The sequence below is a fragment of the Rosa chinensis genome, chromosome 4 (genome assembly GCF_002994745.2).
Source record: "Rosa chinensis cultivar Old Blush chromosome 4, RchiOBHm-V2, whole genome shotgun sequence".
Lineage (NCBI taxonomy): Eukaryota > Viridiplantae > Streptophyta > Magnoliopsida > Rosales > Rosaceae > Rosa > Rosa chinensis.
Genome location: NC_037091.1, coordinates 48,888,996 through 48,910,446, shown reverse-complemented (window position 1 = coordinate 48,910,446; position 21,451 = coordinate 48,888,996). Strand labels below are relative to the sequence as shown.

General features: G+C 37.6%; 2 protein-coding genes across 3 annotated transcripts; both read left to right on the top strand.

The window, feature by feature from the left end:
* The first annotated feature begins 8,044 nt into the window (after positions 1-8,044).
* Positions 8,045-10,619, top strand: LOC112197822 (epoxide hydrolase A). Its single transcript, XM_024338705.2, has 3 exons — positions 8,045-8,640; positions 9,756-9,997; positions 10,102-10,619. Exons 1-3 carry the CDS (start codon positions 8,170-8,172, stop codon positions 10,349-10,351), a joined length of 963 nt encoding a protein of 320 aa, XP_024194473.1. The 5' UTR covers positions 8,045-8,169; the 3' UTR covers positions 10,352-10,619.
* Positions 10,620-14,224: 3,605 nt separating this feature from the next.
* LOC112197823 (epoxide hydrolase A) lies at positions 14,225-18,174 on the top strand. Of its 2 annotated transcripts, none has more exons than XR_005810316.1 (3): positions 14,225-14,800; positions 16,665-16,984; positions 17,261-17,402. XR_005810316.1 is itself a non-coding variant. In XM_024338706.2 (3 exons), the coding sequence occupies exons 1-3, from the start codon at positions 14,330-14,332 to the stop codon at positions 17,852-17,854; spliced, it is 963 nt and encodes a 320-aa protein (XP_024194474.1). In that variant the 5' UTR covers positions 14,235-14,329; the 3' UTR covers positions 17,855-18,174. The 2 variants fall into 2 exon arrangements, 1 of the variants encoding a protein (XP_024194474.1); XM_024338706.2 differs by lacking the exon at positions 16,665-16,984 and adding an exon at positions 17,605-18,174 and having other exon boundaries at positions 14,235-14,800; positions 17,261-17,502.
* The last annotated feature ends 3,277 nt before the right edge of the window (positions 18,175-21,451 follow it).

Below are 21,451 nucleotides of genomic sequence, written 5' to 3'. Positions count from 1 at the left end.
AAAGATTTATTCAACTTTTATTTTCAATATAATAATTTATTCAGTTTTTATTTTAAATTTTAAATTTATTTATTTAAGATTTGATGGAGTAAAAATCTTTTTTGCCCTCATTTTCGGCCTCACGTGCATCACACGTGATCATAATTGACGGCACCGTGACGGAAAGTTAACGTATGTACTATGTTAACAAGAAAATATAAGTCCAGGTATCACATTGATAAGTTTTAAGTATCGCTTTGACAGTCTTCACAGTGTCCAGACACTGTTGGTACATTTTTCCCTTACTAATTACCATTCTTACAAGAATGCCAGTTAAACGCCGGAGGCTTAAGCTAATGGCAGGGATAGCTTATCCAAAACTAGGGATTTTTCTCTGTGGGAACAGCACACAGGACACATGCAGACTGCAGAGCATTGTTGAATGGTGTGACAACTCCAAGTTGTTGGATGAGCAAGGTTCATTGGATCAAATAATGGCTGTTCAAAATATATATCTGGGCAGAGAGTAATTACGATGCAAATTGCCAAGAAAGAGGAGCAGGCTGCAGACCAAACCGAATGCAACAGTTCGATGGGTCAATTTACACAACAACGTACGTACTGAGCAGTGACAAGAACTAAACCAAAGAAGCACAAGGCTCCAATAATTTAAGGAGCGGCCGGGCCGCCGATCATGTGCTAGTCTCTCTCTGGGTCACTGGGTGTGTCTGTTTCAGAAAGAAGATGACTAGTACTACTCAACCTGCGAATCACGTTATTTGCATATCCACATTAACGTGGCTACATGTGTCAGTAGGATTTGGTAGCAGGACAACTACTTCGACAAGTTCATTCAAGGTTGCAGACCGGGCCTCGAGTTTGTGGGCTTTAATTATGCAGGCCCATGACGTGTCATAGGAGGCCATCGTATAATCAAGCGATGAACGAACCTGAGGAAGTAAACAGTTAGGTTATTTAGTTATTAGATCGGTTATGGGTTTAGGGAGTGAGATTTTTGTGATTCCAACTATGTTGAGTACTGTAATATTGGGAAATTATAATATGGTCTCAGATCATGATATACGTAGTGGTTCGAGTTGATATTATTAGTCCATATAACTTGTATTTTTTTTTTGTTAGAACAAAAAGCTTTATTGCACCGAGGTTAAACCTCAATATTGATAGTACATCATATGGTGCATTAGACACACGCTCATGAAAGTCAGGAATCATAAGCTTCAACTTAAAAAATATGAAGTTGACTACCCAATTTCAATCATGAGGACCATTGAATTAAATACTACAACGACAAATAAAACATACACTAAAGAAACTTGAGCCCATAAAATTTACATCTCAAACCACTTTAACTATCAGATAAGATGTGATAACCAACATATCCAACATCATCAGATAAGGTAACAACCACCTTATCCAATGTCAAAACTACCCACATCTCTACTGCTATAAAGCGAGGTCATCTTTTGGTGTCAAAGGCTTCACCACAATGTGATTGACTAATATACCCTTGCCTAAATGAAATAAAACTCAAATAATTATTAAATTTAAATAGTCTTGTTGGAAGTAGATAAAGTACACATATATCTAAGATCATTAAGAAAATGAACAATTATCTCATGAGAAACTTGACCACGTTCAAATCATTTTCCGTCAGTTATCCCATAAGAGGGTTAACCACATTAAAGTCAATCTCCATGCTTCAGAAGTTCCATGAGAGACTCAATCACATTCAAATAAGTTTACATGCTTAAGAAGTTTAGAGCAATATACAAACCTATGTTTGCCCATGTTTATATCAACAAAAAGGAGGTGAAGAAAAATTATTAAACGGTGAGAAATGCAAAAGGTGATTGTCGATCATGGTGTTTATAGAAGAAATGCATTTTGATGTGCTTCATAAAACAAAGGAGTTCAAGGTATTAAGTCATTTCAAACTTCATCTTGTTTCATTCTTTTACCAATAACACGTGCATCGCACATGTATGAAGCTAGAATATTTTAAAAGAAACTACTTGCAACCGCTCCTGCTATCCCAATATCATTTCCACATCAACATTTCTCTAATCGATGAACTCGGCCATCATGCGATCTAATTTCCTCATATTTCACCCATGTACCATGCAAAGAAAAGCAAAAAAATGTCATTTGAAACAATCGACCAATACGTCTATGCGAATAACAAAACAAAGGCAATCCTAAGGCAAAGAAACATAGGTAAGAAGAATGCCTACATATCTAAGAGAATAACAAGAACAAAAGACAAAGTATGTACAAAATCTGAAGCACAGAAAAAGTGGTAGTCAAATCTATAATTTGACAAACAAAAAATATAAAAGAACTAAATACTGTTTAGTCCTTGAGCTTTTGACAATAAAACACTTCAGTTTCTGATCTTCTAATTTCACACGTTCAGTCCCTGTACTTCAAAATTTCAGACCAATAGGTCATTGCCGTCTAAAAGTCGCGACGAAATGTCTATTATGCCCTCAGTTCTTTTTTTATAATAAATTTATTCCTTTCTTTTCTTTTTATTTATTCTTTTTTCTTTATTTTATTTATTCTTTTTTTTTTCAAACAGAAAGAAAGAAAGGGAAAAAAAAATCATTTTTCAAAAAAAATAAAATAATTAATTAATTAAAAAAAAAAAGAGGACATAATAGACATTTCGCCGCGACACCTATTGGTCTGAAATTTTGAAGTACAGGGACTAAACGTGTGAAATTAGAAGGTCAGGGACTGAAGTGTTTTATGGTTAAAAACTCAAGGACTAACCAGTATTTAGTCCAATATAAAATTACCCAAAATCAAATACCACTCCAGCAAAAAAATTGTAGAACATGAAATATTCAAATAAAGTAACCCATAAAAATCTTGATAGTAATAAAAACAATATGAGGAAAAGATGCCAAGGGGCGTAAACTACGGTGCAAGAGAGCCAAGACACTAACAAGGCTCAAAACACTGCGAAAGCAAATCTAGAAAGCCAAAGATGGATCACTGCCCACAACAAAACAACTCCCGTCCATTTGATTCCTCATAAGTCATAAAGACTACTCAGCGAACTGCTGCCAAGCAAATGTGTATGGCCGCCGAATATAGACAAGGGATAGAACGACATGCGAAAATGATATCAATTAGAAATCCGAATATGATCATTGCATGACGTCTATTTTAGTTATAGAATCTTTATTTTTTTTGGGGAAATGATCATTTACCCAATTTTGGGGTTAATTAATCCCACTTACCCAAACACTCTAAGATATCATTTCCCTAATACCCAATTAAGTATTTTTTTTATTCCATTTTATTTATTTTTTGGGACAATTTTGCCCTCTCCTTCTTTGTCACTTAGAGAAAGAAGTCATCGGAGACCTTACCGGACTCCGGTGACGGACTCCTACGACCGATCCGGCGTTTGAATTTATTGCCCCCTAATAATACCCAATAACCATATTATTACCCCCCAATAATCATATTATTGCCTCCTAATAATCATATTATTGCCTCTCAATAATCATATTATTGCCTCCCAATAATCATATTATTACCCTCAAGTGAATTGCATAAACTCCCAAAACCAAAATGAATACACTACATACACAATTTATCAATTTATATGTTCAATTATACACGTTCACTTTTTTTCTTTTCTTTTTTTCCCTTTCCCATTCTTGGAGTTCATAGTATACCAAAAAAAGAAAGAAAAAAAAGGTGCTTTGGGCACCCAGAAATTGCTCTGGGCACCAGATCGGATCGACCGGGGATGAAGACTCTGGCGATTGCTCTCGGATCGACCGGAACTGTGAAATTGCAGGTGCGAAATTGCCGGACCTTGAAGCTCCAGAATCGATTGGGTTTGGGACAAGAGGTTGATGGTGGAGTCGGACTCCGCGACAGATCGAAGGAACTTGAGGAGTGAGTGGAGGTCGCAGACTCGGAGGAACGAGAACTCGACGGGGACCAGATCGCCGACGGCTGTGGCAGACTGTTGATGGTGGAGTCGGACTCCGTGGCGGATCGAAGGAACTTGAGGAGCGAGCGGAGGTTGCAGACTCAGAGGAACAAAAACTCGGCGCGGACTAGATCGCCGACGGCGGTGGTTGGTGAGTCTGATTCAGATTCCGGCGAGGGCTCGGGTCTGATTCACTCGATCCATTGAGGCTTCACAGAGAGAGAGAGAGAGGTTGAGGGCAATACTGTCAATAGATGTTAGATTGAGTAAATGAGGTTAAAGAACTCTTAGTGAAGCAAGTGGGTAATTTTTAGGCTAAAATTGGGTAAGTGGTCACGACCCCTATTTTTTTTGGCAAAAATTTTAGAATAGAACTGAAAACTAGATCTGAGCAAATCTACTTATTATTTTTGGAGAATTCCACAAATGGTCACTCAACTATGACTCATTTGACACTTTGGTCACTCAAGTTTCAAATCTATCACTTTGGTCACTAAAGTATTACACTGTCATTCACAAAAGTCACTTTGGTGACTTTTGTGAATGACAGTGTAATACTTTAGTGACCAAAGTGATATATTTGAAACTTGAGTGACCAAAGTGTCGAATGAGTCATAGTTGAGTGACCAAAATGACTATTCTCCCTATTATTTCTGATTGGTCAATTTGAAACTGTCGGGCCTTTGTTTGGACCATCTACATTAAACTCATGTCATCTTGACATCTACGGCCCAACTCATGTCGTGCTGTTAAATCTACATCCATGTTTCTGATTTGATTTTGGCCTTCCTTTGGAGATCGACTCGCAGTCAACGACAAAGTTCCTAAATTGTCACTTCGTTTTTATCGCTTCCAGCTGTATCAGTAAACAGACTCTTTGTGCGGCTATATATCATCACTCTCCATTCAGGGGCGGAAGGATGTAGAAGGCTATATGCCCTCAAGCCTAGACAATATTTTAGGCCAAAAAGCCTTAAGCATATTATAGGCCTGGCAACGTGCGGGTACCGTGCGGGTTCTTAACGGGTCGACCCAGTAAGAACCCGTTAACTTAACGGGTTTTGCGGGTTATCCGTTGGAACCCGTTAAGACCCGTAAATTTATTTATTTATTTATTTTTTTAAAACTTTTTATCAAAGCAACTAAAACCAATTAAGACTTATGTATATAACCCCACATTTGCCATTTTCTCTATATGAACTTTTTTGGTTTTCTATTTTGAAATTTTTTATTTTCTATCTTTTTAGATTTTTTTTCCTTTCCTTTTTTGACAAAAAATAATTCACAAATCACAATTATATCACGATCCAACGGTCAGATCCTTACAGATCACCTAGAGGATCATCTTTACCGATTTATACGATGATCCAACGGTCGGATCCTCACGGATCGCCCTTAGGTTCATCCTCTCAAAATTATACGAAGATCCAACGGTCAGATCCTCATGGATCACCTAGAGGATCATCTTTACCGATTTATACTATGATCCAATGATCAGATCCACACGGATCTCCCTTAGGTTCATCCTCTCAAAATTATACTATGATCCAACGGTCAGATCCTCACGGATCGCCTTTAGGTTCATCCTCTCAAAATTATACGAAGATCCAACGATTGGATAGTCCAGGATCGCCCTTAGAATCATCCTCACAAAATTATATGACGATCCAACGGTCGGATCCTCAAGGATCACCCTTAGGATCATCCTCTCAAAATTATGTGAAGATCCAACGGTTGGATCGTCCCAGGTTGCTTTTAGAATCATCCTCACAAAATTATACTACGATCCAACGGTCGAATCCTCACAGATCACGTATTTTTACAATTAATGCCTCGTTTGGTAATGATTGCTAGAATAAGATAAAGTTTGAGAGTAAATCAAATTTTAAAAAATTAAAAATCCTAAAAGTTTGCTAGAAATGAGTTTTTGGAAAGGGTTTTGAGTTAATGGGTTCCAACGGGTTTAGCCCGCAAAACCCGTTAATTTGCGGGTCTTTTGCGTGCGGGCTTTTTTTTAGCTCGGATTAATAAACGGGCGGGTTTGTGCGGGTTTGCGGGTTACGGGTTTAAATGTCAGGCCTAAGTGTGTGTGTGTGTGTGTGTGTGTGTGTGTGTGTATGTGTATATATATATATATATATATATATATATATATATATATATATATCTTTAGCCCATACCAGCCCAAAGAAGAAAAAAATTACCTGTAAAAGTTGCGTGTATTCCCAGTCTCCCACAGCAGCTCACAGCCGCACACTACTCAGTAGGTCAGATTTGTGCGTTTCGATGGAGCCTCACACTACTTATCTTCGAAAACGAAATGCCTAAAGCAATCCATAATGAGATTTGAATTCGTGATATATATGATCTCAGTTATACCAGCAGCACAGCTCATAGAAATTGTCTTTTCTTAAGACTTGAATCATCAAAATTATGGAAGCTACTGTTTTGGTTAAAAAATTTAAACACATTATTTTTCTTTTCCAACTCCAACATATTTTTTGCATTTATTAAAAAAGCAATCATTGTATTTTTTTTTTCAAGTTCCGGACAAAATTTCAAACTCCTTTTGCATTTTATTTTTGTCAAAGTTTCTGTTCTACTTTTTAGTCGGGAATTCACATAGCATTTGGTTGTTAGCTACAGAGCTCTCTTATAGGAGTACTATGGGGTTAGTTACAAACTTACAATATGTTATACATGCAATGTTGTTTTTGGTCTATAAGCAACTTCAATAAAAGGACAGCAGGCCCAAAGAGCCCAAATACAAATCCTAAACCGAGGGAAAAGTGATATTCACACACTATTTTCCATTAAAAATACTCATGACACACCTTTTTATGTTCTAATTAACACACAAAAGGGTATGTAATCTGTAATTTATAACGGCGTGTGAATATCATCTCCTAGAATAAACAACAAACACTCAACCTTAATTGCAAAATATGGCTCTTTCCATTTTCTCCCTGATGGCGGGACTTTTTCATTCTCGCCTTATTTCTTGCTTCTCCTCTTGATAGCGGCAAAGTAGACAGTGTTGACGACATTGCCTGGCTTCAAGCACCAGAGAAATCGGATTTTGGCTTCTTTACTTTGTGGGGACATAAGGTTACATTTGGTGGGATTGCATCCGCTGGCTACGTCTTCGGGCTCTCCTCCTGATGCCTAGGGCGGTGCTGCTGTGTCGGACCAGTTGGTTCGATCTTTTGGTGACCCTAGTTTTGAGAGTAGACAGCCTGGTGTTGGACGTGGGTTTGGTCTAGGAAGTGGTGTGGCTCAATTGCTGGGGTGGTCGAGAGGCAGTGTTTTTCGATCCAGCGGAGCTCCTCTGTCTGCTGTTGGGGGTGTTGACTTGAGCGCTGTCAGCAATGTTATGGCTTTGCTGATAGAGGATTCCAAAAGTGGCAGTGTTCCAGCTTAGATGGTTCTGGGGTTGCAAGCATCGAGTAGGCTTGGTGGTACTGCATCTAGGGTTTGGAGTTTGGGCCCCCTGACTTTGGGCCTATGTTTTAGTTAGAGTTTTTCTCTTTTTACTTAGCTTGCAACTAGTTGTGTTGGCGGGCTGCCACTTTTTATTTTTATCTTTTCATTGAGCTTGGGGAAGCACCTTTGGTGTAGGATGTTTCTTTGGGTATTTGAATAATATTAGGGAAGACTCTTGGCTGTGTTCGAAGGCTTCCTTGGTAGTGTAGGTTACTATGGTACTGAAAAATTTCATTCATGGCTCAATATTATTGTAGCCCGACTGTTTAGGTGAGTCATTTTGTAATATTCCCTACTTTACATTCGATGGGTTGACATCCCCTTTGATTTAAAAAAAAAAAACAAAAAAAACTCTTGCTATCATCAACATAATATACAAAAGAGAGAATCTTGCATGGGGCGGACCGCACGGCCACGTGGTGGGGCGGACCAATCACTGCCTAGTATGGGGGGTGTTTTGGGTATTGCACTTTGAGAAGCAGAGCAGTTTTAGAAAAGAGAGAAAATTTTCTTTCTTCTGATTAGTTGACCCTAAAGTCACGTGGTGAGAAAACCACCACCTAAAAATTTCTCCATACAAAATAGCAAGAGAGTCATCGACATAATATACAAAATAGATATACCTCAAAGGCTCAAATAACTAGGCGGCCACCACTATATATATCATCACTCACCGTTCTCACTGAGTTCAGATTTCAGAAACATCATCAAGGAGAGAAACAAGAAGAAGAGATATGGAGGGAGTAGAGCACAGAACGATCAAAGTCAACGGCATCAACATGCACGTAGCCGAGAAAGGCCAAGGCCCGGTTGTCCTATTCCTCCACGGCTTCCCGGAGCTCTGGTACTCATGGCGGCACCAAATCCAGACCCTGGCCTCGCTCGGCTACCGAGCCGTGGCGCCGGACCTCCGTGGCTTCGGCGACACCGACGCGCCGGCCGACTCGTCGAGCTACACTTGCTTACACGTGGTGGGAGATCTCGTGGAGCTATTGGACGCCATCGCCGCCGACCAGGAGAAGGTGTTCGTTGTCGGGCACGACTGGGGGGCAGTCATGGCTTGGTATCTTTGCCTGTTTCGGCCGGACCGAGTCAAGGCTCTTGTCAGCTTGAGCGTGCAATTTTTTCCTAGAAATCCTCGGAGCAAGACTATTGAATCCATGAAAGCTGCTTATGGGGACGACTATTATATTTGCAGATTTCAGGTTTGATCATCTTCCCCCAAACCTTTTTTTATTTATAAGATTTTAGTTTTTCCCTTGTTCCGTTGGTGTGGATATGTTTTTTTTTTTATTGGTGCAAAGAGTTTTCATTTTTTCCCGAGTAGAATTGAGAATTTAGATCTTTCTTCCCCTGTTTTATCTAATCATCTGAATTCCTCTGTTTTCTGATTTGTTGGTCAAACATATTATTTCACAACCATTTTTTTTGGTCAGACATATTATTTCACAACATATGCGTTGCTGTAGGTCATAAAAAAAAAAACAAAAACAAACATATGTGTAGCAATGTTGGCTTTTCAAATTTAAAGACGCCAGTGAAAAAAACAAAAGATCTACTGTTGAAGTTGATTAATTTAATGTAAGTATTGGACATTCTCTGCCATTTTGATGTAAAATAATGACCAATCACCATATGCCGCTAATGAATCTTGATCCCACACGGATCTAGTGATTAAATTATTACTAACTGCAGTTTCTGCTTGTCAATACATACTTGGATTATAATTATTATTATACTATTTTTGGTCGAGAAGAAGAATCATTGAGAAGCCCATGAGGGCACAAACAGCCAAGCCTGACATCAGGCCTAGCAGGATACAATCAAAATTTTCGTAGTCACAAGTCCGCTAGTGGGGGAAGACTAGATAAGCTAGCTAACCTTGCGAAGTGGTTGACTGATTATTGAAGATTCTTTTGTTGTGCAAGAGCGTTCTGTATCATTGATCTCGACTTTAAACATAACGTTTATTCCAACTCTCTCCAGTGGTGGAGGCGGGTCTAATTAGATTCCAGAAGACCATGGCTTCATCTGATATGCAAAAGTTAGTAAATAATTTTAGATGAAAATGGAGCGGATATGCACTTTATATATGAAGCTGTGAATAGTTTTTTAGTTCTCCATTCCTGTAAGAACACCCCCATTCCCGCTCATTTTACATCATGTTGTATTACCATTTTTCTAGAGGGTAGTAACTTGACGACACAGTTTTAATTTGTTGGAGTCATCGAAATTAGTTCATTCTAGAAACAAAAAACTGAGATTGCAATTGATTTGATTATGATAGAGAAATTACTTACTCACCTTACTCACCTTGTAGGAGCCTGGAGAGATAGAAGCCGAGTTCGCCCAAATTGGTACTGCAAGAGTTATTACGGAATTCTTGACCTTACGCCACCCTGGTCCGCTTTTCCTCCCTAAAGGTAAAGGCTTCGGACATTCCCCAGATGCCCCGATCGCCTTACCAAGTTGGTTGTCTGAGGATGATGTTAACTACTATGTCAGCAAATTTGAGAAAAAGGGCTTCACTGGTGGCTTAAACTACTACCGAAACTTTGACCGGTATGTACTTCAAACTCTGGTTACATGTTTACTGATTAAAAGTTCCTTCTTTGATGTCCAAATGCCAATGTAATGTTGATGGTTGGTTTTTTATTTCTCGGCAGAAATTGGGAACTCTTTGCACCCTGGACTGGCACTCAAGTGAAAGTTCCAGTTAAGTTCATTGTGGGAGACCAAGACCTAGTTTATAATTCTCTTGGCGCCAAGGATTTCATACACAACGGCAGGTTCAAGAAATATGTGCCGTTCTTGGAAGAGGTGGTTGTAATGGAAGGAGTTGCCCATTTTAGCAACCAAGAAAAGGCCGATGAAATCAGTGAACACATTCACGACTTCATCAAGAAATTCTACTAATGCATTGCATCTCCCTGTGTATTGTGTGTCAGTTTGTTGTGTTCTTGTACCGCTGCTACCAGTGTTTCTGTTATGCATTTGAGCATTCTTGTCTGTGACTTTTCATGACTAGCTAAGCTAGCTGTTGTGGTCAATAATCATACCAGAATTGACTTTCATTGGTTCATATAGAGATTCATCTACTAGTGACTTCGAATTTTTTGGGCCACATGTTGATGCAGAACAGAAGCGTAACTAGAAGAATAACTACTCATTCAATTAGGATAAACCTTGAACCCACAATTTCTCGTACTTTTTCACCATCATCCGTCGACAATGAGATTTGAATTCGTGATCTATACGATCTCAGTTATACCAGCAGCACAGCTCATAGAAATTACAAGACTTGAAACATCAAAATTACAGAAGCTATTGTTTTTTTTTTGTTTGATCAAATACAGAAGCTATTGTTATGATTAAAAAATTTCAACACGTCACTTTTCTTTTTCAACTCTAACATATTATTTACATTTATTAAAAAAACAATCATTGTATTTTTTTCCTTAAAGTTCCGGACAAAATTTCAAACTCCTTTTGCATTTTATTTTTGTCAAAGTTTCTGTTCTACTTTTTAGTCTGGAATTCACACAGCATTTGGTGGTTAGCTACGGAGCTCTCTTATAGGACCATGGGGTTAGTTACAAGCTTACAATATGTTATACATGCATTGTTGTTTTTTGGTCTGTAAGAAACTTCAATAAAAGCCCAAAAGGACAGCAGGCCCAAGGAGCTCAAATACAAATCCTAAACCGAAGGAAAAGTGATATTCGCACACTATTTTCCATTAAAAATACTAATCACACACCCTTTTATGTTCTAATTAACACACAGAAGGGTCTGTAATCAATAATTTATAACACAAAAGGGCATGTGAATATCTGTTAGGATGGTGCTTAATAATAATGTGCTTAATACTGCAAATGATGCAACTTGCAAGCAAATGTGACAGCAAAACTGACGAGGCTAGTGAAAAGCTCAATAATGAAGCTGGTCCTTGTGCACATGTAGCTAGTACGAATCATAATTTGATGTGTGGACTTGATGGACTTCTTCACAACCAATTCTCTCACACTAGAATCATGACTCAGCATTTCTTTGACCATAATTAGTGAGCTGCATGTGTCTTCAATCGTGACCGTTTCATGTCTTCCATGTGTCATGATCCTGTGAGCTGTTTAGAAGAGTCCAGGTCAATTAAGCCTAATTAGTTTGATAATTCTGTTTTTCCCGTCTAGTAATAAACTAGAAAAGGCAACCGCGCGATGCCGCGGGAATTGGATTTGTTAGTTGTTAACAATTTTTTATGTAGTGCTTAGTCGTTAAACAATTCTTTTTGTAATTCTGATAAAAAATGTAATAGATCATAATTACATAAGTTTGAGAAATACAATTTTAGAAACAAAGTTTCTATAGTGCAAGTTTTAATAAGCTGTTTGAACAGATTACACATTTGCGAGAACTACAATTATAGAAATATGATTAATGAAACTCTTCCATTTTTAAGATTTAAAAAAAAAATATATACTTTAGGTATCATTTGTAGAAATTTACAAATACAAAACAGAATTGTTCTCTCACAAAAAAATAATAATAAATAAAATAAATTTTTTTTTTTAAAAAAAAGAAAAGATATGGCAAAATTGAAAAAAAGAAGAAAAAAAAAGACAGATTGTAATTTTAGTTAAACATTGGGGGCAAAACCGTCATTCCACTGTTACATGAACCGTGATGAATAGTAGATCCATCTTTAGTATAATATATGTATAATAGCTAGTTTTGGCTTTGTTATTGCAGTTGAGATCATTTTGTAAAATTCCTCAATATCAAATATCATTTGCTTCTCTCTATCCTCTCTCTCTCTGAGCTTCGTCTTCCTCAGGTTAGGGTTTTGTTTCTTCGCCATTGTTGCTTAATTTCAAGCTTCTATGATCATATACTACAATTTAGCATCTCCTGGAATAAACAAGAAACACTCAACCTTAATTGGAAAATATGGCTCTTTCCGTTCTCTCTCTGATGGCGGGACTTTTCGTTCTCACCTTATTTCTTGCTTCTCCTCTTGATGGCGGCGAAGCAGACAGTGTTGACGACATCGTCCGGCTTCAAGCACCAGAGAAATCGGATTTTGGCTTCTCTACTTTATGGGGCCTAAGGTTACATTTGGTGCGATCGCATCCGCTGGCAACGTAGTGGTGGCTTCAGACTCTCCTCCCGATGCTTGGGGCGGTGCTACTGTGTCAGACCAGTTGGTTCGATCTTTTGGTGACCCTGGTTTTGAGAGTAGACAGCCTGGTGTTGGACGTGGGTTTGGTCTAGGAAGTGGTGTGGCTCGATTGCCGGGGTGGTCGAGAGGCGGTGTTTTTTTATCCAACGGAGCTCTTCTGTCTGCTGTTGGGGGTGTTGACTTGAGCGCTGGCAGCAATGCTAGGGCTCTGCTGATGGAGGATTCCAAAAACGGCGGTGTTCTAGGGGTGGATGGTTCTGGGGTTTCAAGCATCAAGCAGGCTTGGTGGGACTGCATCTAGGGTTTGGAGTTTGGTCCCCCTGCCTTTGGGCCTACGTTTTAGTTTGAGTTTTTTTTCTTTCTCTTTTTACTTAGCTTGCAGCTAGTTGGGTAGCGGGCAGCCACTTTTTATTTTTATCTTTTCATTGAGCCCGGGGAAGCGCCTTCAGTGTAGGATGTTTCTTTGGGTATTTGAATAAAATTGGGGAAGACTCTTGGCTATGTTCGAAGGCTTCCCTGATAGTGTCAGGTTACTGTGGTACTTGAAACCTTATTTCTCAGATTACATTATGTTTGATTAGTCTAGGTCTTTACTTTAAGTTTTTTATTCATGGCTTAATATTGTTGTAGTCCGACTGTTTGGGTGAGTCATTTTGTAATATTTCGTACTTTACATCCCATGGGTTGACACCCCCTTTGATTAAAAAAAAATAAAAAAATAAAAAAACTCTCTCTCTTGCTATTATCGACATAATATACAAAATGGTGGTTCTATTCAGACCAGCCAATTTGTTTTTTATACCTCCTCCTCCTTTATTTTTGTCCATCAAATTTCCTAACTTACCCTTATTTTTATTTTCATATTTGAATACCATTTTATCAACTTCCTATTCCATTCATTTATATCTTCAGCTCGAGTTGGTTGCCGGGTACCAAGTTCACCGCAAAGCTTCCACGATTTGGTCGGCGGCACAAGACCACAAACAAATATTCGCAAAGAAAAGAAAGAAAAAAAGAGGAATTGGTTTGAGTTAATTGTTTGGTTGCAAAACAAAGTTTGCAAGTTGATAATGAGAATAGAAATTATATTTCTTTAGTAAAGGATTGTAGAATACTAATTTTCGCTACCTCCGTTGCTCAGATTTATTCAGAAATAACCCATTGGATTGCCTTTGTTGCTAAATGAAAGATTAATATAAATTAATTCATAGTTCCTTAAGTTTGATAGAGAGACCATGGATAAAACATATTGGATCTGCAAAGAAATAGTGTAAACATATCGCATTGGAACTCTATTGGGATTGCAGACAGTTGCAATATTCACTTGTAGTTTTTTTTTTTGGATATACTTTTTTTGAGAAAATAGATAACTTCATTAATTTATCCATGACCAAAAGCTTGTATTTTCTATAAAAGAGGTAAAACAGTGATTAAATTTTTACAAAAATAGCAAATTGGGAGGTCTAACTAAACTCACCCTATACAAAATAGATATACCGTATATGGTATACCTCAAAGGCTCAGATAGCTAGAGAGCCAAAAAAAAAAAAAAAACAACTCTCTCGCTGTCATCGACATAATATATAAAATTAATAGATATACCTCAAAGGCTCAAATAGCTAGAGGACCACCACTATATATACATCATCACTCACCGTTCTCACTGAGTTCAGATTTCTGGAACATCAACAAGGAGAGAAACAAGAAGAAGAGATATGGAGGGAGTAGAGCACAGATCGATCAAAGTCAACGGAATCAACATGCACGTAGCCGAGAAAGGCCAAGGCCCGGTGGTCCTATTCCTCCACGGCTTCCCGGAGCTCTGGTACTCATGGAGGCACCAAATCCAGACCCTGGCCTCGCTAGGCTACAGAGCCGTAGCGCCGGACCTCCGCGGCTTCGGCGACACCGACGCGCCGGCCGACTCGTCGAGCTACACTTGCTTCCACGTGGTGGGAGATCTCGTGGCGCTATTGGACGCCGTCGCCGGCGACCAGGAGAAGGTGTTCGTGGTCGGGCACGACTGGGGGGCAATCATGGCTTGGTATCTCTGCCTGTTTCGGCCGGACCGAGTCAAGGCTCTGGTTAACTTGAGCGTGCAATTCTTTCCTAGAAATCCTCAGATGAAGTTTGTTGAATCCATGAAAGCTGCTTATGGGAACGACTATTATATTTGCAGATTTCAGGTTTGATCTTCTTCCCCCAACCCTATTTTTTTTTTTTTTGGTTCATAAGATTTTAGTTTTTGCCTTAATCCGTTGGTATGGATATGTTTTTTTATTTTTATTTTTTTGGGTGCAAAGAGCTTTCATTTTTTTTTTCCCGAGTAGAATTGAGAATTTAGATCAATTTGAGCATCTTCTTTCCCAGTTTTATCTAATCATCTGAATTCCTCTGTTTTCTGATTTGTTGGGTCAATCATTATTTCACAACATTTTTTTATGGTCAAACATATTATTTCACCACATATGTGTTGTCGTTGGTCATCAAATAAAAAAAAAAAAAAAAAAAAAATATATATATATATATATATATACACAGAGAGCGGAGCTCCGCTTTGAAAATTAACGTGTGAAGTTCGAGTTTTGGGTCACTTTTCGGTCGCATATCTACATCTCGACCGTTCAGTTTTTAGGTACTAGTGTATAGATCGTCTCTGCAAATTTTCAGTCAAAATGATGATCGTTAAAGCATTGATAATTGCCTTAAAGCGAGTACGGTTTAGGTTGACAGATTCAGTCCGTCCATTGGTTTAAGCGAGTTAGATACCTTAACGATCATCAATTTGGCTGAAAATTTGCAGAGATGATCTACACACTAGTACCTAAAAACTGAACGGTCGAGATGTGGATATGCGACCGAAAAGTGACCAAAAACTCGAACTTCACACGTTAATTTCAAAGCGGAGCTCCGCTCTGGATAGAATCTGCCTATATATATATATATGTGTGTGTGTGTATGTATATATATGTACACACAACGCTTCTCCACTGCGGACGTCCGCAGTTTTTTTTAGGTACGGATTTGAGGTTTTGACCCACTTTTTGATCATATTTTCATATCTTAACCGTTCAGTTTTTAGGTCCTAATGTATAGATCATTTCTGCAAAATTTCAGCTAAATTGGTGATCGTTAAGAGATCCAAAACTGCAATTTACAACAATGTACACGAACGGTTCCGGTTTGGTAGATTCTGTTCGTTCGTGTAAATTACAGTTTTGGATGCCTTAACGATCACCAATCTGGCTGAAATTTTGCAGAGGTGATCTATACATTAGGACTTAAAAACTGAACGGTTAATATGTGAAAATATGATCGAAAAGTGGGTCAAAACCTCAAATCCGTACCTTTTTTCTTAGGTGCGGATATCCGCACCTGAACAAAGTTATATATATATATATATATATATATAGACACACACACACACACAGATCCTATCCAGAGCGGAGCTCCGCTTTGAAATTAACGTGTGAAGTTCGAGTTTTGGGTCACTTTTCGGTTGCACATCTACATCTCGACCGTTCAGTTTTTAGGTATTAGTGTATAGATCATCTCTACAAATTTTCAAATAAAATGATGATCGTTAGGAGATTGATAACTGCCTTAAAGCTAGTACGGTTCAGGTTGACAGATTCAGTCCGTCCATTGGTTTAAGTGAGTTAGATACCTTAACGATTATCAATTTGGCTGAAAATTTGCAGAGATGATCTATATACTAGTACCTAAAAACTGAACGGTCAAGATGTGGATATGCGACTGAAAAGTGACCAAAAACTCGAACTTCACAAATTAATTTCAAGTGGAGCTCCGCTCTGAATAAAATCAGTATGTGTGTGTGTGTGTATATATATATATATATATATGTTGCTGTTTCACCTTTTCAAATTTAAAGACGTCAGTGTCAAAAACAAAAGATCTACTGTTGAAATTGATTGATTTAATGTAAGTATTGGATATTCTCTGCAATTTTGATGTAAAATAAATAGTGATTGGTCATTATTTTGGTAATTAAATTATTATTAACTGCAGTTTCTGCTTGTCAATGCATAGTTGGATTATAGTATTATACTATTTTTAGTCGTGAAGAAGAATCATTCAGAGCGCCGTAAGGGCACAAACAGCTTAGCCTGAAATCAGGCCCAGCAGGAATGCAGGATACAATCAAAGCTTTCGTGGTCATGACAAGCCCAATAGTGGGGGAAGACTATCTAACCTCGCTTAGTGGTTGACTGATTATTGAAGATGTTGTGCAAGAGTGTTCTGTATCATTGGTCTCGACCTTAAACATAACGTTTATTCCAACTCTCTCCAGCGGTGGAGGCGGGTCTAATTAGATTCCAGAAGATCATGGTTTCATCTGATATGCAAAAGTTAGTAAATAATTTTAGATGAAAATGGAGCGGGATTTTAAATGCACTTTATATATGAAGTTGTTAATAGTTTTTTAATTCTCCATTCCTGTAAGAACACCCCCATTCCCGCTTATTTTGCATCATGTTGTATTACCATTTTTCTAGAGGGTAGTAACTTGACGACACAGTTTTGTTGGAGTCATCGAAATTAGTTCATTCTAGAAACAAAAACTGAGATTGCAATTGATTTGATTATGATAGACAAATTACTTACTCGCCTTACTCACCTTGTAGGAGCCAGGAGAGATAGAAGCCGAGTTCGCCCAAATTGGTACTGCAAGAGTTATTAGGGAATTGTTGACCTTTCGCCACCCTGGTCCGCTTTTCCTCCCTAAAGGTAAACTCTTTGGACATCCCCCAGATGCTCCGATCCCCTTGCCAAGTTGGTTGTCTGAGGATGATGTTAACTACTACGTCAGCAAATTTGAGAAGAAGGGCTTCACTGGTGGCATAAACTACTACCGAAACCTTGACCGGTATGTACTTCAAACCCTGGTTACATGTTTACTGATTAGAAGTTCCTTCTTTGATGTCCAAATGCCAATGTAATGTTGATGGTTGGTTTTATTTCTCGGCAGAAATTGGGAACTCCTTGCACCCTGGACTGGCGCTCAAGTGAAAGTTCCAGTTAAGTTCATTGTGGGAGACCAAGACCTAGTTTATAATTCTCTTGGCGCCAAGGATTTCATACACAATGGCGGGTTCAAGAAATATGTGCCGTTCTTGGAAGCGGTGGTTGTAATGGAAGGAGTTGCCCATTTTAACAACCAAGAAAAGGCCGATGAAATCAGTGAACACATTCACGACTTCATCAAGAAATTCGAGTAATGCATTGCATCTCCCTGTGTATTGTGTGTCAGTTTGTTGTGTTCTTGCACCGCTGCTACCAGTGTTTATGATCTGTATTCGAGTCTTGCCTGTCACTTTTGATGGCTAGCTACTAGCAAGCTGTTGTGGTCAATAATCATACCAGAAGCGACTTTCATCGGTTCATGTACAGACTTCTCAAATCTCAAATAATGACTTTCAAGTTTTTAGGCCACATATTGATGAAGAACAAGTGTACCTAGAAGAATACGTACATATTCAATTAGGATAAACCTTGAATCTGTTTAAGGGAAATGATATTTGAGAGAGAATTTGCTATGCTTTGATTGATAACAGGGCCTCTTTATATAGAGAATTACATGTGGGTTTTTATCACCACCAGGGTCAAAACTTTCTTGCACCGGACATAATGATACCCAACTTTTAAAAGTGATCAAATAGGTACCTAGACCTATAAAAATTGATCAATTTCATACCATACTTTCAAAAGTGATCAAAAAGGTACCTTGACTTATAAAAATTGATCAATTTCATACATCTGTCCATTTTCTGTCACATGTCCATTAAAACTAAGGGTATATATAACCTTTCACTAAATTTTTAGTTGGAATGTCATATTATCCTCTAATTTTTTTTCTCTCTCTTTTTATGTTCTTGTTCTTCCTCATTCTTTTGCAATCTGCATAGTGCCTCTAGTCATCTACAACCAAACTATCAAAGGTTAATTCTTCTTTAGTTGTGATTGCGCGACTTTAGTTCTATCATCTTCCTTCTGCATATTGCATCTGTAACCCAAGTTTTTTTTCTTGTTTATGTAAAAGTAGTTGGATCAATGGTTATTAAGCAATAGAATTGTGTGAAAATACAATGGTCTCGCTGCTGCCGATGACACCACAAAATTGTAATTCGAATTCAAAAATTTTGCAGAATTGGAATTTGAAACTGAATAAGAGATGCACAAATGCAAAATCAAACCCATAAATTGAAGTGATTTGTGGTCAGAAGGGTCATCAAACATCTATAACCCAATCTTCTTCTTCTATAGAATTAAAATCTTCCATACAATTTCAATTCCACCATGTTAGAAACAAATAAGGTTGGGATGTTTCCCACCTTCTTAAAAATAAAGGAAAGGAGGGGGGGGGTTGGGGCGAGAGAGAGAGAGAGGTAGACTATAGAAGAAGAAGAGAATCAGCAAAATAAAATAGAAAATAATTAAAAATTAATTTTTGTGGGAAAATACTATTATAACTCCAAAAAACACCTCACATGCACCACACGTGATCAATTTTAATAGAGAAGTAACGGAAAATAAGCCGAGATATCAAGTTGATTTGTTTTTAAAAGTTTAGGTATTATTTTGATCACTTTTGAAAGTTAGGTATCATTCTGTCTGATGCAAAAGAGTTTAGACACCGTTGGTGATAAAAATAAAAACTCATATAATAATGTTAGTGACCTTTTATCTTGAACTTGGACGTGAAACCTTTTGTCTTGAACCTGGACAGGTTTTCATGGATTGTTGGGAAGAGATTACCTGCGCGGTTTGTTTTGAAGGATCATGAGACTTGTGATGTTTGTGCTTACCTACTGGATTGTCCTTGATATAGAACAACATGATTGAGACTTACTTCAGATGGTAATGGAAAATTCTAAATAAGTGAGATGGGATTGAGATTGTATTAGCTTCGTCATGGGCATCTGGCCACTACTCATTCCCCACTGAAAGGTGACAAAACAGAGAGATGCCACCGATGAATCAAAATGATATCCCTTCCGACCATTCGCTTTTGTTAAAGACAATATTGGTATGCAGGGGCAGAAGTAAAATTTATAAGTTGGGTGGGCCGAGAAGTAAAAGTAAATTTAACTATATATATGGTAACAAGTTTAGTACCTATTATTATTTCTATTTTTGGTGCAAGGTACTATTATTAGTTGGCAAAACTAGGAAGTTTTTATATATAAACTTTTCTATAGAATTTTTTTTTATTGAAGACGAGAAATGCACTAAGAGCATCTTTAGCAATGGTAACTATTTTTGAATCAATTTTTTGTCAACGTAGCTATAAAGTCATTTTGGCTAGCCACCTTAGAAATACGTCTGCATCAGTGCTCTCTATTTTAAATCTATATACTATCCAAGCTTAATTCTTCTTTACTTGTGATTGCCGACTTTAGTTCAATCATCTTCCTTCTACATATTGCATCTAACCCAAGCTTTTTTCTTGAGAGAGGTAGACGATAGAAGAAGAAGAGAATCAGCAAAATAAAATAGAAAATAATTAAAAATTAATTTTTGTGGGAAAATACTATTATAACTCCAGAAAACACCTCACATGCACCACACGTGATCAATTTTAATAGAGAAGTAACGGAAAATAAACCGAGATATCAAGTTGATTTGTTTTTAAAAGTTTAGGTATTATTTTGATCATTTTTGAAAGTTTGGTATCATTCTGTCTGATGCAAAATAGTTTAGACACCGTTGGTGATAAAAACTCATATAATAATGTTAGTGACCTTTTATCTTAAACTTGGACGTGAAACCTTTTGTCTTGAACCTGGACAGGTTTTCATGGATTGTTGGGAAGAGATTACCTGCACGGTTTGTTTTGAAGGATCATGAGACTTGTGATGTTTGTGCTTACCTGCTGGATTGTCCTTGATATAGAACAACATGATTGAGACTTACTTCAGATGGTAATGGAAAATTCTAAATAAGTGAGATGGGATTGAGATTGTATTAGCTTCGTCATGGGCATCTGGCCACTACTCATTCCCCACTGAAAGGTGACAAAACAGAGAGATGCCACCGATGAATCAAAATGATATCCCTTCCGACCATTCGCTTTTGTTAAAGACAATATTGGTATGCAGGGGCAGAAGTAAAATTTATAAGTTGGGTGGGCCGAGAAGTAAAAGTAAATTTAACAATATATATGGTAACAAGTTTAGTACCTATTATTATTTCTATTTTTGGTGCAAGGTACTATTATTAGTTGGCAAAACTAGGAAGTTTTTATATATAAACTTTTCTATAGAATTTTTTTTTTATTGAAGACGAGAAATGCACTAAGAGCATCTTTAGCAATGGTAACTATTTTTGAATCAATTTTTTGTCAAAGTAGCTATAAAGTCATTTTGGCTAGCTACCTTAGAAATACGTCTGCATCAGTGCTCTCTATTTTAAATCTATATACTATCCAAGCTTAATTCTTCTTTACTTGTGATTGCCGACTTTAGTTCAATCATCTTCCTTCTACATATTGCATCTAACCCAAGCTTTTTTCTTGTTTATGTAAAAGTAGTTGGATCAATGGTTATTAAGCAATAGAACTGTTTGAAAATACAATGGTCTCGTCGTTGCCGATGACGTACACCACAAAATTGTATTTCAAATTAAAAATTTTGCAGAATTGAAATCTGAAACTGAATACAGAGATGCACAGATGCAAAATAAAACTCATAAATTGAAGTGATTTGTGGTCAGAAGGGTCATCAAACATCTATAACCCAATCTTCTTCTTCTATAAATTTAAAATCTTCCATTCAATTTCAATTCCACCATCTTAGAAACAAATAAGGTTGGGATGT